Source organism: Pimephales promelas, chromosome 7 (genome assembly GCF_988280905.1).
Source record: "Pimephales promelas chromosome 7, fPimPro1.hap1.1, whole genome shotgun sequence".
Classification (NCBI taxonomy): Eukaryota; Metazoa; Chordata; class Actinopteri; order Cypriniformes; family Leuciscidae; genus Pimephales; species Pimephales promelas.
The window spans coordinates 34,711,070-34,723,833 of record NC_142775.1 but is presented as its reverse complement, the minus strand read 5'-3'; the positions used below and the strand labels follow the sequence as shown (position 1 = coordinate 34,723,833).

Below are 12,764 nucleotides of genomic sequence, written 5' to 3'. Positions count from 1 at the left end.
TAGTAGGGTTTTTAACGTTTTTTCAAAGAAATACCTTATACTGTAAAATTAGGGGTGTAACAAAATGCAACAATACGTATCGTGGATAGTGACAATATGTGTTGTGGATAGTCCCCCCAAAATAAAAATTACTGTGTGAGAAAAAAATTCAAGTTTTCAGAGTTTTAGTGTCAGTACTACATTAAACTACTATATATAATGTTGATTATAATGTATAATAATGCAATGGGGGAATATTTTTGGGTCTTTGACTTATATAACTTAACCAGTAAAAAGTGTTCAACATAAATTTAATATATTTAGATATATTTAAAATAATCTAGTCAGAAAAAGTGCAAGCATATTAGTCTAAATTATGTATTTTCAGCTTCAGAATCATGAATATTGTTATTCTGGTATCACCATTGTCCTTGGGTTACAAGCACCGAGTCCAAGCCTATTCATACACCCACAATGTAATATCCAAATTAGCATTTTAATCAACAGTACATTTTTCGTTAACCTTTTATCATATGTCTTAGAGTATCGCAGTAATGTCGTATCGTGAGTACAGTGTCGTGATATGTATCGAATCGTGACATGAGGGTATCGTTACACCCACACCCAAAAAACACCATTCTATTTTAATATATTTAAATATTTAATCTGTTTCTGAGAAGACAAAGCTGAATTTTCATAATCGCTCAGAAATAATTCTAATATTCTGATTTGGTGTGCCAGAAGCATTTCTTCTTATCATCCATGTTGAAAACTGGGATAGTTCACCCAAAACTGATAATTCAGTCATCTTTACTCAACCTTCATGCTGTTCCAAACCTGTATGAATTTCTTTCTTCTGGTGAACACACAAGAAGATATATTTTGAAAAATGTTGGTAACCAAAAAGTTTCTTTTCCCCATTGACTCGGAAAAAAATACCAGGGAAGTCAATGGGACCTGTTAACAGTTTGGTTACCAACCTTCTTTAAAATGTATCTTCTTTTGTGTTCAGCAGAAGGCAGACATTCATACAGGTTTGGAACAACTTGAGGGTTGAGTAAATGATGACTGAATTATCAGTTTTGGGTGAACTATCCCTTTAAATAAGGATTCAAAAGAACAGTATTTACAATGGTCATTATAAAGGTCTCTACTGTCACTTATGATTAATTTTAGCATCCTCGCTGAATAAAAGTACCGACCCCAAACTTTTAAATGGTAGTGTACATCATTTAAAAAATGAATAATAAATGATAAGACCCACTAACACTTAATTAATCAAATGATTAACTAATAATACTAAAGAACTGATCCACAATAATTAATGATAGTACATTGCTTCAGTTAGCTCACTTCAATACATTACTTAAACTGGAGGTAATTGTTCTGAAGTAGTTTCCCACAGAGTAAAGGTCCACATGTTTTGTTTTACTGGTCAGGTGGTCCACAATCAAACACATTTTCCAGAAAAACTTTGATGTCATTTGGGATGATCAACAACATACCATAAACATAGGCCTAAATACAGCTGCCACTTTAGGTGAGCTTAGTTTGGATGGCGCTAATAACTTCTATATACTTTCTTCTAGTCATCTAACTTGATCAGCAATGCATCAAAAATATAATAAAGGAGATAGCCTACTATCAGCTTTGAAGAGCATGTCATTTCCATTCCAATAAACAACACAAAAGTTCAAGCAAATCAAGAGTAGCTATTATCTAATGAGGCTGTAAACTTGTTGGTCGGTTTCAACTTTCTAGACACAAACAGGAACGTGAAGCAGGTGACATGGACATGTCCTTTTATCATAACCATGCTCATTAGTGTCAACTAAAAGAAGCATTCACGAAAACAATGATTTTAATGTCATCCGATCAGTCGCGAAACTGTTGTCCCGAATCTAGATGCATATTCATCACAGTGCAAAAGTTCCCTTTACTTTACTTTTCTAAAATAAGCCTACTACTGTAGCTGTTTCAAACACACGCGCATGCAAAACAACTCTACTAAACTAGAAATAAGCGCGCGGGTGCTTCCACGCCATAACACGCATTAAACTAGCACGAGCGCTTAAATGTCTGTATTTCAGGGAGCATCTGCGCATAAAACAACATCTAGCCAATATGAGAGCACGCAAGATTAAAAGAAATATTAAAGAAAGCAATAGCCCTCAAAAAGCAGAAAAACGCCTCTTACCATCTCCCAACAGGACGTGATGATGATTGCGCACTGATAGTTAGAAAGTATCTAAATCATATGCCAAAACTATTCCAAAACTTCAAGTGCAATGCTTCCGCTTCCGGAAAAAAATTGAAAAGTAACAACGAGCCCAAAAATACGCCTGGCCTGAAACCTGCTGGAAGAAGATATGCAGTGCACCATCCCTTCCTGATCCAACACTTATTTCGATAACAGTTACATTTGTAATGAAGTCTAGTGTGTATAAATAATCGGAAAAGTGTATTTTGTATTCGCAATCGTAATTTCAAAACATCAAGAATTTGGTGTTCAAGGATATTGTTACAAGGAGGGTCTAATTTTTTTCCTCCACAAAAATCTACCTATCTATCTATCTATCTATCTATCTATCTATCTATCTATCTATCTATCTATCTATCTATCTATCTATCTATCTATCTATCTATCTATCTATCTATCTATCTATCTATCTATCTATCTATCTATCTATCTATCTATCTATCTATCTATCTATCTATCTATCTATCTATCTAATCTATCTATCTATCTATCTATCTATCTATCTATCTATCTATCTATCTATCTATCTATCTATCTATCTATCTATCTATCTACCTACCTACCTACCTACCTACCTACCTACCTACCTACCTATCTACAAGTACCTACCTATCTGTATCCATCCATCCATCCATCCATAGCTACATACAGAACTGTTATTACATAAAAATAGTTTTTTTATACTACTTTTTTACAGTAAAAAGATTTTAAAAAGTAGTAAAGTAAAGCTCTCTTTATGAGCATGTAAAGTAAACCTTCAATGCCCCACAGCTCAACAGATGTCTGTAAATCTACTGTGCAGAAAGGAAGTCACATCACTGAGCAAGGAAGTGGTAAACCCATCAATCCATCTGAGATGAAGCACCTGTGATAGACATCTAACCATGAGACCTTAAAACCACAGTAAGTCTCTGCATGATGGTCAGTGTATGAAATCTACTAATCTACCCTTGAGGTGTTAGTAAGAGCTAAACTACTGTATATTTATATCAGAATAACACCCTGCACTGTTTTTTTAAATAGACATATATTAAAACATCTAATGCAATTATTTCAGTCTATAAAGTGCTCCAGAATATTTCACAAAGGATGATTAATATGAAATAGGATTGCTGATATTTGCTTTTATGATGCCCGACTGTTGCAGCAAAATTGAAGTAATTGCTAATTCAATTCAATTGTATTGCCAGCGTTTCTCAGTGGAATCTTAATTACTGTTCTTTTGCCATAAAACAGATGGGAAGAGGTATTGTGTTCATGTTATTACCCAGTGGATGGTTACAACTTGATTTATGGACCACTGTCAGTATTTCTGAAGCAATATATCTCAGATGAGCATAACAATGGTTATCCCTTTGAAATTATGAATCCTGAATGTTTCCAAAAAATAGGATATACGGGTAACATATTATCTGCCCCTTAAGAAAAACATCATTAGCTTATTTGATAAGCTGAAGTGCTGTTTAGCAGGATAGGTTTCATCATAATTGCAAGATTAAAAAAAGCAACATATGCTATAAAACTGCAGAATTGCATGAGTTCACTATTTTTTTTTTTTTGGTTTCCCAAATAATGCTTATGAACTTAAAAATTTTTGCTTGTGAAGTAAAAAAAACCTTTAGTACATTTAACTGTAAAACTGATGTTAAAGATTATGGAGGTAGAGGAGGCCCGGGCAAGTTGTCACATGGGGAATTTTTGCGGATGCTTGTTTGCTCCAGCAGTGGTTTCACTTTGGTTTCAAACACATTCAACCCCTCTTAAATTACATTTATTTTGTTTATTTTGGCCAAATTAAAATTCCAACATTAGCATATTTTTGGAACAGCTGTATGGTGAATAAGTGAATGCAATAAAAAAAAAAAATGAAGGTAGATTGTAACAAAAAAAGTTTGAAGTGTGATCTCAGGAGAAATGTATTTCGTAAATAAATAATTAAGAAGTATAATAATGTAATATACTGTAACATAATATCATATAATCAGTAGCTATATATTTCATGAACTGTTTAATATTATTCTATTCTATTCTATTCTATTCTATTCTATTCTATTCTATTCTATTCTATTCTATTCTATTCTATTCTATTCTATTCTGGAAAATAAAAGCTGTAGGCATTGTGAAAAAGAACGTATTGTTCCTTCATTTAATCAGAAGAGGGCGCTCGTGACCATGGTTAGACTCTGCAGAATTGCAGACCGAAGCTTCTGGTTTCAGTTTCACACACAGGGTTCCAGCGATTTACTGTAAGTGAATACCAGCATATTGAACGTGAAATGCGTTGAATATTAACGTTTTTAAATAATATAGCCTAATATATTTGCAATACATTCAAATATATGCTAATAAAGCGAAAGCCAATGGTTTTACTGTTTATTTATTTTGATAGCTTATAATGCATCAGAAATTAAACTTTAGACATAGGTCTAAATGCCTATGAATCCACTTTACCAAAATAATTTCTAATTCCATATCTATATTATTTAAAAAGTGTAGGCCTATTATATAACACACACACACACATTATTAAATATGCTACAATTCATAACAAGCATTATTTCATCAGATTTACCGATCGGTTATATATATATAGGCCTATATATATATATATATATATATATATATATATATATATATATATATATACATGTTGTACACTGTAAAAAATATGTTTATGATTTGTAATCACAACATTTTTCATCTTTTGTCAAATCAACTTAAAAAAATTATGTGGTTCAGATAACATAATATTTGAGTTTCTAATGGTTAAATCAATCTCCTTCATTGTATTAACTCGATTTTTACATTTCAATAAACGTAAAATTTTAATTTTTTAAGATAAACCAACAATATTTTTTACAGTGTATTTTACTACTCTATATAATTATAACGACTTGGTAATGGAAATGTTTTACCCTTGTTACCCGCTTTTTTTTATTCTTAAATAAGCCTGAATTGAAAGAGTCATCCGCTGAAGTGATATTGACTGGCCCCGTCATGCAGCAGGTGGCCTTACCTGCAACCAAAACCAGCCCTTGAACTACAGAAACCCTATCCACAGAGCTGCACAGATGGGTCACCAGCCAAAATAAGTGCCTCTGCATGATTTATTGCGCCAAAATACCACGGAACTAATCAGCGGACAAACTAATTAATACAAATCTGCATTTTTGCATAAGTAATTAGAGCAACGAAACTCGCAGTGAAACAGGAGATAGGGATTTATTCAGTCGGGAGACCCATTCAAGCAGAGAGAGATTAGTTTGGATTCGCCGTTTCTTTCCGTCAGAGGAAAGGTCTTGTTGGTTCAAGCAGAGGGTTTTAAAGGTCAAATTATTAATAAATATCATTGGTATGACCTCATATTGTGTTGTGTTGTGTTGAGAGGGAGAGGGACATCTTAATGTTAAATAAATCTTGCAGGATACGACCTACTTCTGTTCCTTTGGCATCGGTAAAAGTATGATTTTTATTTTGTTTTATTGTATTTATATAGCATATGTTTTTCAATATAGATGTATAGGCTTTCAATAGGCATCTCTTTATTACTGTAAGCCAGAGAAACTCAGTCAACTATGACATCGTAAAGAGACTGTTTTATATTTCTGTAATTTATAGACTAATAAACACCACATAAAAATAAAGAGTGCCAATGTGTGGGACGTCGAAGAAATGCAGAAGTAAAGCATGAAGTAAAAGTGCACTGAGTTGCTGTCAGTGGTGCTGAAATCACTCTCCTCACTTCTCTTGGTTTGCATGGCAACAGGGAGATACACACACACGCAAACAGACGGCTTCCTATCGGACCTTTGACCAGCACAAACTTGTCGATTTTTATGAGAAAGATTAGCTGCACTCAGAGCCCAGGAGTGTTCGTGGGCAATTCACGGTTACCTGGTTATCAAATGTCTTCGGTGGGCCATTAACAGATGTCAGGAGAGATAAGCACAGATAAGCAAACAATGGAAATGAAATATGTTGCACGCATGAACAAACAGCATGCGGATATAGCCTAGCCGAGACGCCCAACTCACACTTAGAAAGAATAAAAAGAATTGCACAAGCAACACAACTGTGAACACAAATCTTTAAGATGGTCTTGTATAGATGGATATATTCGTTGGACTGATTTTAGGTAGGCTAATTAGTTTCTGAAGTAATTAAAATGCGAAATTAGGTTATTGAAACAGTAGGCCTATCCTAAAACTAAAGTCATTATTTATTTAAGCCATGATTAGATTAAAGTTTTTACTTGTCAAATATCATCTGTTGATATTAAATAATTCCAGAAAAAAATAAGTCTATTACAGGCCTATCTAATTTCCTCAGAGCACAAATGCGCGCACGTGCCGCAATTGTCTAGTTATTCTCTAATTTATATATTCGCCTTTTCAACGGTCATCGCGTTGTTCTATCTTTTTTTTCTTCCTTTTTTAGGGGGTTGGAAGGGTGATGATATTAAATTGAATAGAAAACAGCAGATTTCGGACGTTGGATCAGGTTAGTGAGCCGTGAAACAGGCTTTTTGTCAGTGCGCGTGCGGCTCGCGTGCCGACCGACCAGCGTTGAAAAGAGGGGGACACATTACCGGGGTCTCGAGCCAGACTTTGCAATTACTGTTTAATCAATAGCAGCACAAGATATTTGTTAAAGATTAGCGACAAATCCCCCAAGTGCCCCTACAAACCACGAAAACATCAATATTATAGCCTAACTTCTCCTGTAGGCTATCAGAATAAAATTCGATTGTTTTATTTTTAAATAGGCCTGGGCCTAATTATAGGAGTTACAAATGACAACACAATAATAATAATAATAATACATTTAGGCTTATTTATCCTATTATTTTAGACAGGACCTATTTCCACTGATAATTAGTGACAAAAACTACTCGGTGATTATGAGCTAATTTATGAACACGCATAAAGAATTGTCCGCATTAAGACAACGGGATGTGGCTAAAGAAAGAGTCGGCCGTGATTGAATGTGTCCCACGCTTGAAAGGGTTAATCCATCCTGCGGGTACAAACAGGTCCACGGAGTCTCTAACTGGCGACAGATGGTCACTTTCTTTCGGCCACAAAGGGACGGAATACGGAGCTCTGGCGAATACAAATGGAAGAGATCACGTGACGCTTGAGGCCGTTTTCCTGACGTAGTCGGCCATATGGCGCGTGCCGGGGGAAGGGGCGGGGCCAGATGTCAATCACGGGCTCAGGGTGGGACTGTAGAGGCAGTGGCACAGACAGACATCCACTCGCATCCTCCAGCATCAGCAGCACCGCTATATAACCAGAGCATCTCATCGGCGCAGACACATTAGGCTTCAATCCGCAGGACTTCCCACACCACGAGGGGCATGAAACTATCATAACAAGACATTCAACAAATCATAGGTATGTGATGATGATACTGTCTTTATTATATTTCAGAACTATTTAGCTCGAAATCATTCAGATCATTCTTATAATGAAGATGGTTGTCCACGTTGAAATTATTTGAACGGAAATTGAATAATGAAGGGCATATTGTGTCAGCTGATGCATAGGCTATACTATAAATGAAAATATATTTGTTGAATTGGTGCCAAACCTGCACTGATAAGTTTATTGCACCTTTTCAACCACTTTGAATTGCATTACTGTTGAGGAAAATTTAGCGAACATTTAAATATAAGGAAACAATTATTCATCCGTTTAAATGTATATAAACTTTATAGGTGCAATAGCTGTTGTTGGGAATAATACGATTCAAATTAGAATATATCTTGTTGTTCAGCCGAGTTAAGCATACCAATTTACTTATGAGAATAGCTATCCATTCAAACTAATTTACTCTCTTAAAAAAATCAAGGTTCTTCAATGATTCAGATAAGACTTATATTTTTTTGCAGTTCTTCATTTCGCATCATACTGTAGGAAGCTCAATCCTTTTTAAAATTATTCTTAAGGGCTCTATCTGATTAGGAAACACTGATGCTGTTACATAATAAAGCTGCATAAATATGCAGCTATGATTCATCCACAGGTGATGTGCTGTCTATCTCATACTTTAAGTGTTGCATGACTCTCTTGTACGAGAAATAAATATTTAAAGGCTTCTTCTATGTACCATTTTCAGAGTTCCAACATGACGAAGTCTTACAGTGAGGAAAGCATGATGCTGGAGTCTCAAACCAGCACAAACTGGACCGACAAGTGTCACGGCAGCTCCCACGACGAGCGAGACGTGGGCAAGACCGACGAGCCCATGCACAAGGACATGGAGGAGGAGGACGACGACGATGTGGAACTCAACCGACTCGAAGACGAGGAGGACGAGGAGGAAGAGGAGGAAGAGGACGGTGACGACACCAAGCCGAAAAGACGAGGACCCAAGAAGAAGAAGATGACAAAGGCACGTGTGCAGAGGTTCAAAATGAGGCGCATGAAGGCGAACGCCCGGGAGAGGAACCGCATGCACGGTCTCAACGACGCGCTGGAGAGCCTGCGCAAAGTTGTGCCGTGCTACTCCAAAACGCAGAAGCTCTCCAAGATCGAAACGCTCCGACTGGCCAAAAACTACATCTGGGCTCTTTCGGAAATCCTGAGGTCTGGCAAAAGCCCTGACTTGATGTCTTTTGTGCAGGCCTTGTGCAAGGGCTTGTCCCAGCCGACGACCAATTTGGTCGCGGGATGCCTCCAACTGAACCCCAGAACTTTTCTGCCCGAGCAGAGCCAGGAGATGCCCCCTCATATGCAAACAGCAAGTGCTTCCTTTTCCGCTCTTCCCTACTCCTACCAGACGCCCGGTCTTCCCAGCCCTCCGTACGGTACAATGGACAGCTCTCACATCTTTCACGTCAAGCCGCACTCGTACGGGAGCGCGCTGGAGCCGTTCTTCGACACCGCCGCGCTCACAGACTGCACCAGCCCCTCGTTCGACGGGCCTCTAAGCCCACCTTTGAGCGTCAATGGGAACTTTTCCTTCAAGCACGAGGCTTCATCGGAATTCGAGAAGAACTACGCCTTTACCATGCACTATCAGGCGGCGGGCTTGGCCGGCGCGCAGACACACGCGTCTCTTTACGCGGGCTCTACGCAGCGCTGTGATATACCGATGGAGAACATTATGTCGTACGACGGGCACTCTCATCACGAGCGGGTCATGAACGCCCAGCTGAACGCGATATTTCACGAGTCGTGATTCTAATGGACATTTGAGGGACTGCTCGTTACGTTATTCTGTTATGGCTGATGCAAAAAGAGCAACAACATTGTATGCTTAATCTTATGTACGTATTTATTGTTGTTACTGCCTTTAGGAGAAAAGAGAATTCGTTGATTCTCGTTCACCTTATGTATTGTATTCTATAGCGCTTCTACGTTGCGGTCACACACAGCCAGGAGGGAACAGGAGTGACCTTCTTCAGAATGTGTTAATTATCCATGCTACAAAATCACAAGCAATAATTTGGAAACTATGCAATTTTTAATCCAATACTGGGCCAATTATAGAAATGAATAGAGATTGATATATTTTTCAACCTATTACATTTTACTACTTATCTATCCCATACTGAATTATTTTGTTGTGATTTTGTATAGAATTGTTAATTTTTATAAAGTCAGATCCTAGCATCATTCCATGCAACCCCCATGTTAATGTTTTATAAAACTGATTTATCTCCTGTGTTTATATAAAACAGTACTCATTCCAGTAATAACCAGCAGGCAAGTGCTTCAAAATCTGTAATGTTGCCTTAGCAATTAATTACTGTAAAATCATGCAGAGTTGCACAAATCCCATCCTCTGAATCCCGTCTAATGTTATGTTGAATCAGTGATCCTTTGTGGAATTTCGAATTGCTTGAGTGATGGGGGAAACAAATCGGTGTTAGAGTCTCAGTGTTGTACATAAAAGCTTGAATATCACCGTTTAAACTCACCCTGTGTAAAAGCTGATCGAAAGGCCTGTCTTTTTAAGATGGAAAATAAATAATGGACTGAATTAGTCTGCTCAAACTATTCGGGTATTTTCGACTGAATTTTTTATTGGCTGTGACGAAAGAACAAACAAACAAACAAACAAAAAGAGAGGGAGAGGTTGATTTAAAAGTGATTATTGAGACTGTTGTATGTGTGTATCAGTTCATGATGAAGGTTTAAGAAATAAAACAGATGTTTTTGAATTTAACATTAGTATAATCATTTATGTAAAATACATTCACCACGCCCACCCCATAGAATAATGATTTACCTTTATACATTAACACACATATTTGTTTAATCTAATTATTCAGGAAGAAACATAATACATTTAGGCTGCAAATATTTTGTGTTATGTATCTGTAACTTCTGAAACCGTTAGCTATTTTGAGGACTGTTAATATGTAAACTCAAGGTAATGTGAATTTATACGCTTGAATATTAAACACATTTACAGGATATTCGCTGTCAGTAGTTTGTAACATAATCTTAAGCTACTCTATCGATTTGGTCCTTTATACGCAACAATAATGTTTCTTACCCGAATGCCAAAATACATATTAAAGGAAAAAAGTGTTTTTTTTTTTGTTTTTTTTTAAACAGAAAGTATCCTCAAAATAAGATCTCATTTTTACAAGAATGAATGACATCCCGTTTAAAAAGCAACAAGAGTCAGCGGAGAGTTTGCGCAGATATCCACTTTTGTATAGAAAAGCTTTTCATCTACAAACATATTTGGAACTTTTAAATACACACTGTCTCTAAATACCTCCAAAAGAAAAAAGAAAAAAAAAAACATCAGTGTAAACGAATGTGTCCTCGAGTCGTTCATAATCCACAACTGTTCGTGTCTTTCTTGCAAACAAAATCTTCTTAAAATATATTGGATATCTGTGTTATATTTGAGGAGCAGAAAGCCTTTGTCCATTATTAAACGAAGTCCAAGTTGCCACTCACGCAAAATATAGATTATAATGAAGACAAGAAGCTAATTTTGTAAAAGGAGTTATTTTATCCCCAATGCATTTTGGACGAGCACATAGGAACGAAGATACAAAAAATAAACTTACGATGAAAGTAAAAGAAAACAATAGGCTATAAAATAAAATCTAATATCTGGTAAATATAATAAAAAATATATAATCTAAAATCTTTAAATATTCCTGTAGCCTAAAATAAATTCCTAAATTCCTCTAAAGTAGTCACACTTCCGTGCGGGGTGAAATATTTTGAGAGGCTATATATGGAGCAATACGGGAAATCACGACTAACAACAAAACAAAATACGACTTTAACATTGAAACTATATTGTATATATAGCCTAGACAAAACATTTTTAAAAATTATCTGGAATAGAAGTAGAAAATTCCACTGGGCCTCAGGAGCTTTGGAAACATCCAGGAACTGTCCAAGGTGCTGCCTGAGGAACACTCTTCCACACCCGGTCACTTAGTAGGCCTATGATGGCTCGTTTTTTAGCCCACCAATAAACCAGACCTATATCATAAAATATATGGAAAGAAATTAAGGCGTTCATGTCTGTGGCAGCTTATATTTGTTGACATTAAACAAGATTAAGCACATATGAGTGCCATCAATGTCTGACAAAATGAAAAGATCATTGTTCACTTTTCTATTGCAAGCTATCGTTTATTTTCTAAAACTAATATCCATGTGCTGATGTGCAGTAGATTTTAAAACCACTAATAAATAATGCAATACAAACTTGTTTGCCATTTAATTAGCTATTTAGGGAAATCAATGTTCATTTATAGTAGGACCTATCATATCTACCATTTTTACTAGAGCTACTACTAATTAGTATAATTTAATTAACTTATTTTTAGTGTCTTTTCCAATGGGTGTTATTATCTTTTCCATTGTCAAGGGCCTAACTATTCATTAGACATGACATATTTGTTAACACTAATAAATGTTAAAACGGCTTGTAATAGCCTAGTATTTCATATTGTTACACGTTTTTGAACGATTTGTTGAAATAGTAGCAAATAATAGACCACATGTGAGTGAGGGCAGCGCGCGTGCTCGGCTAAGAAAGTCCGGTGGGCGGGAGCGCGCGCTCTAGAGGTGCATGGAGATGAGGAACTTCCTCAGGAGCCTAGCGACCGGGAGCGCGCCGAACCGGTAAATTAGTACACAAAGGAGAGTTTGCCCCACACCCGTTCACATTATGTTTGAATCCCCGTGTAAATCGATAAATGTCCTCAACGCGTGGTCGGAGAGTCAGGAAGAGTTGCGCGAGACGCAACCGGCGTCTCTTCCTCGCGGGACGGGAAAGCGAGTCAAGATAAAAAAGAAACAGCGAAAAGAGCAGCACAGCGATAAACGCTCCGTCTCGGCCCCTCAGTTGTGCATCGACGACGACGTTCAGGGGCTTAAAGAAACGAAATATAAACCGGACGAACCGATTGTGAGAGGAATCTTCCAAATCGGGAAAAAGAGCCATGACGTGGTTCTCACAGCAACGCGGGTAACATGGACGCCCATTCAGCCCGAAACCCCTACAGGTGAGCTGAGCAGCGCTGAGCTGTGTTTGC

At 36.9% G+C, this 12,764-nt stretch overlaps 2 protein-coding genes across 2 annotated transcripts in view; both read left to right on the top strand.

Annotated features, from left to right (window-relative positions):
• Positions 1–7,543: 7,543 nt before the first annotated feature.
• Positions 7,544–10,312, top strand: neurod1 (neuronal differentiation 1). Its single transcript, XM_039683675.2, has 2 exons — positions 7,544–7,635; positions 8,360–10,312. The coding sequence occupies exon 2, from the start codon at positions 8,369–8,371 to the stop codon at positions 9,422–9,424; it is 1,056 nt and encodes a 351-aa protein (XP_039539609.1). The 5' UTR covers positions 7,544–7,635; positions 8,360–8,368; the 3' UTR covers positions 9,425–10,312.
• Positions 10,313–12,281: 1,969 nt separating this feature from the next.
• Positions 12,282–12,764, top strand: part of cerkl (CERK like autophagy regulator) — a 70,441-nt gene continuing 69,958 nt past the window's right edge. The window contains exon 1 of the mRNA XM_039683440.2: positions 12,282–12,734. Coding sequence (XP_039539374.2) covers positions 12,398–12,734 — 337 coding nt within the window. The 5' untranslated portion in view covers positions 12,282–12,397. The remainder of the gene's footprint in view (positions 12,735–12,764) is intronic.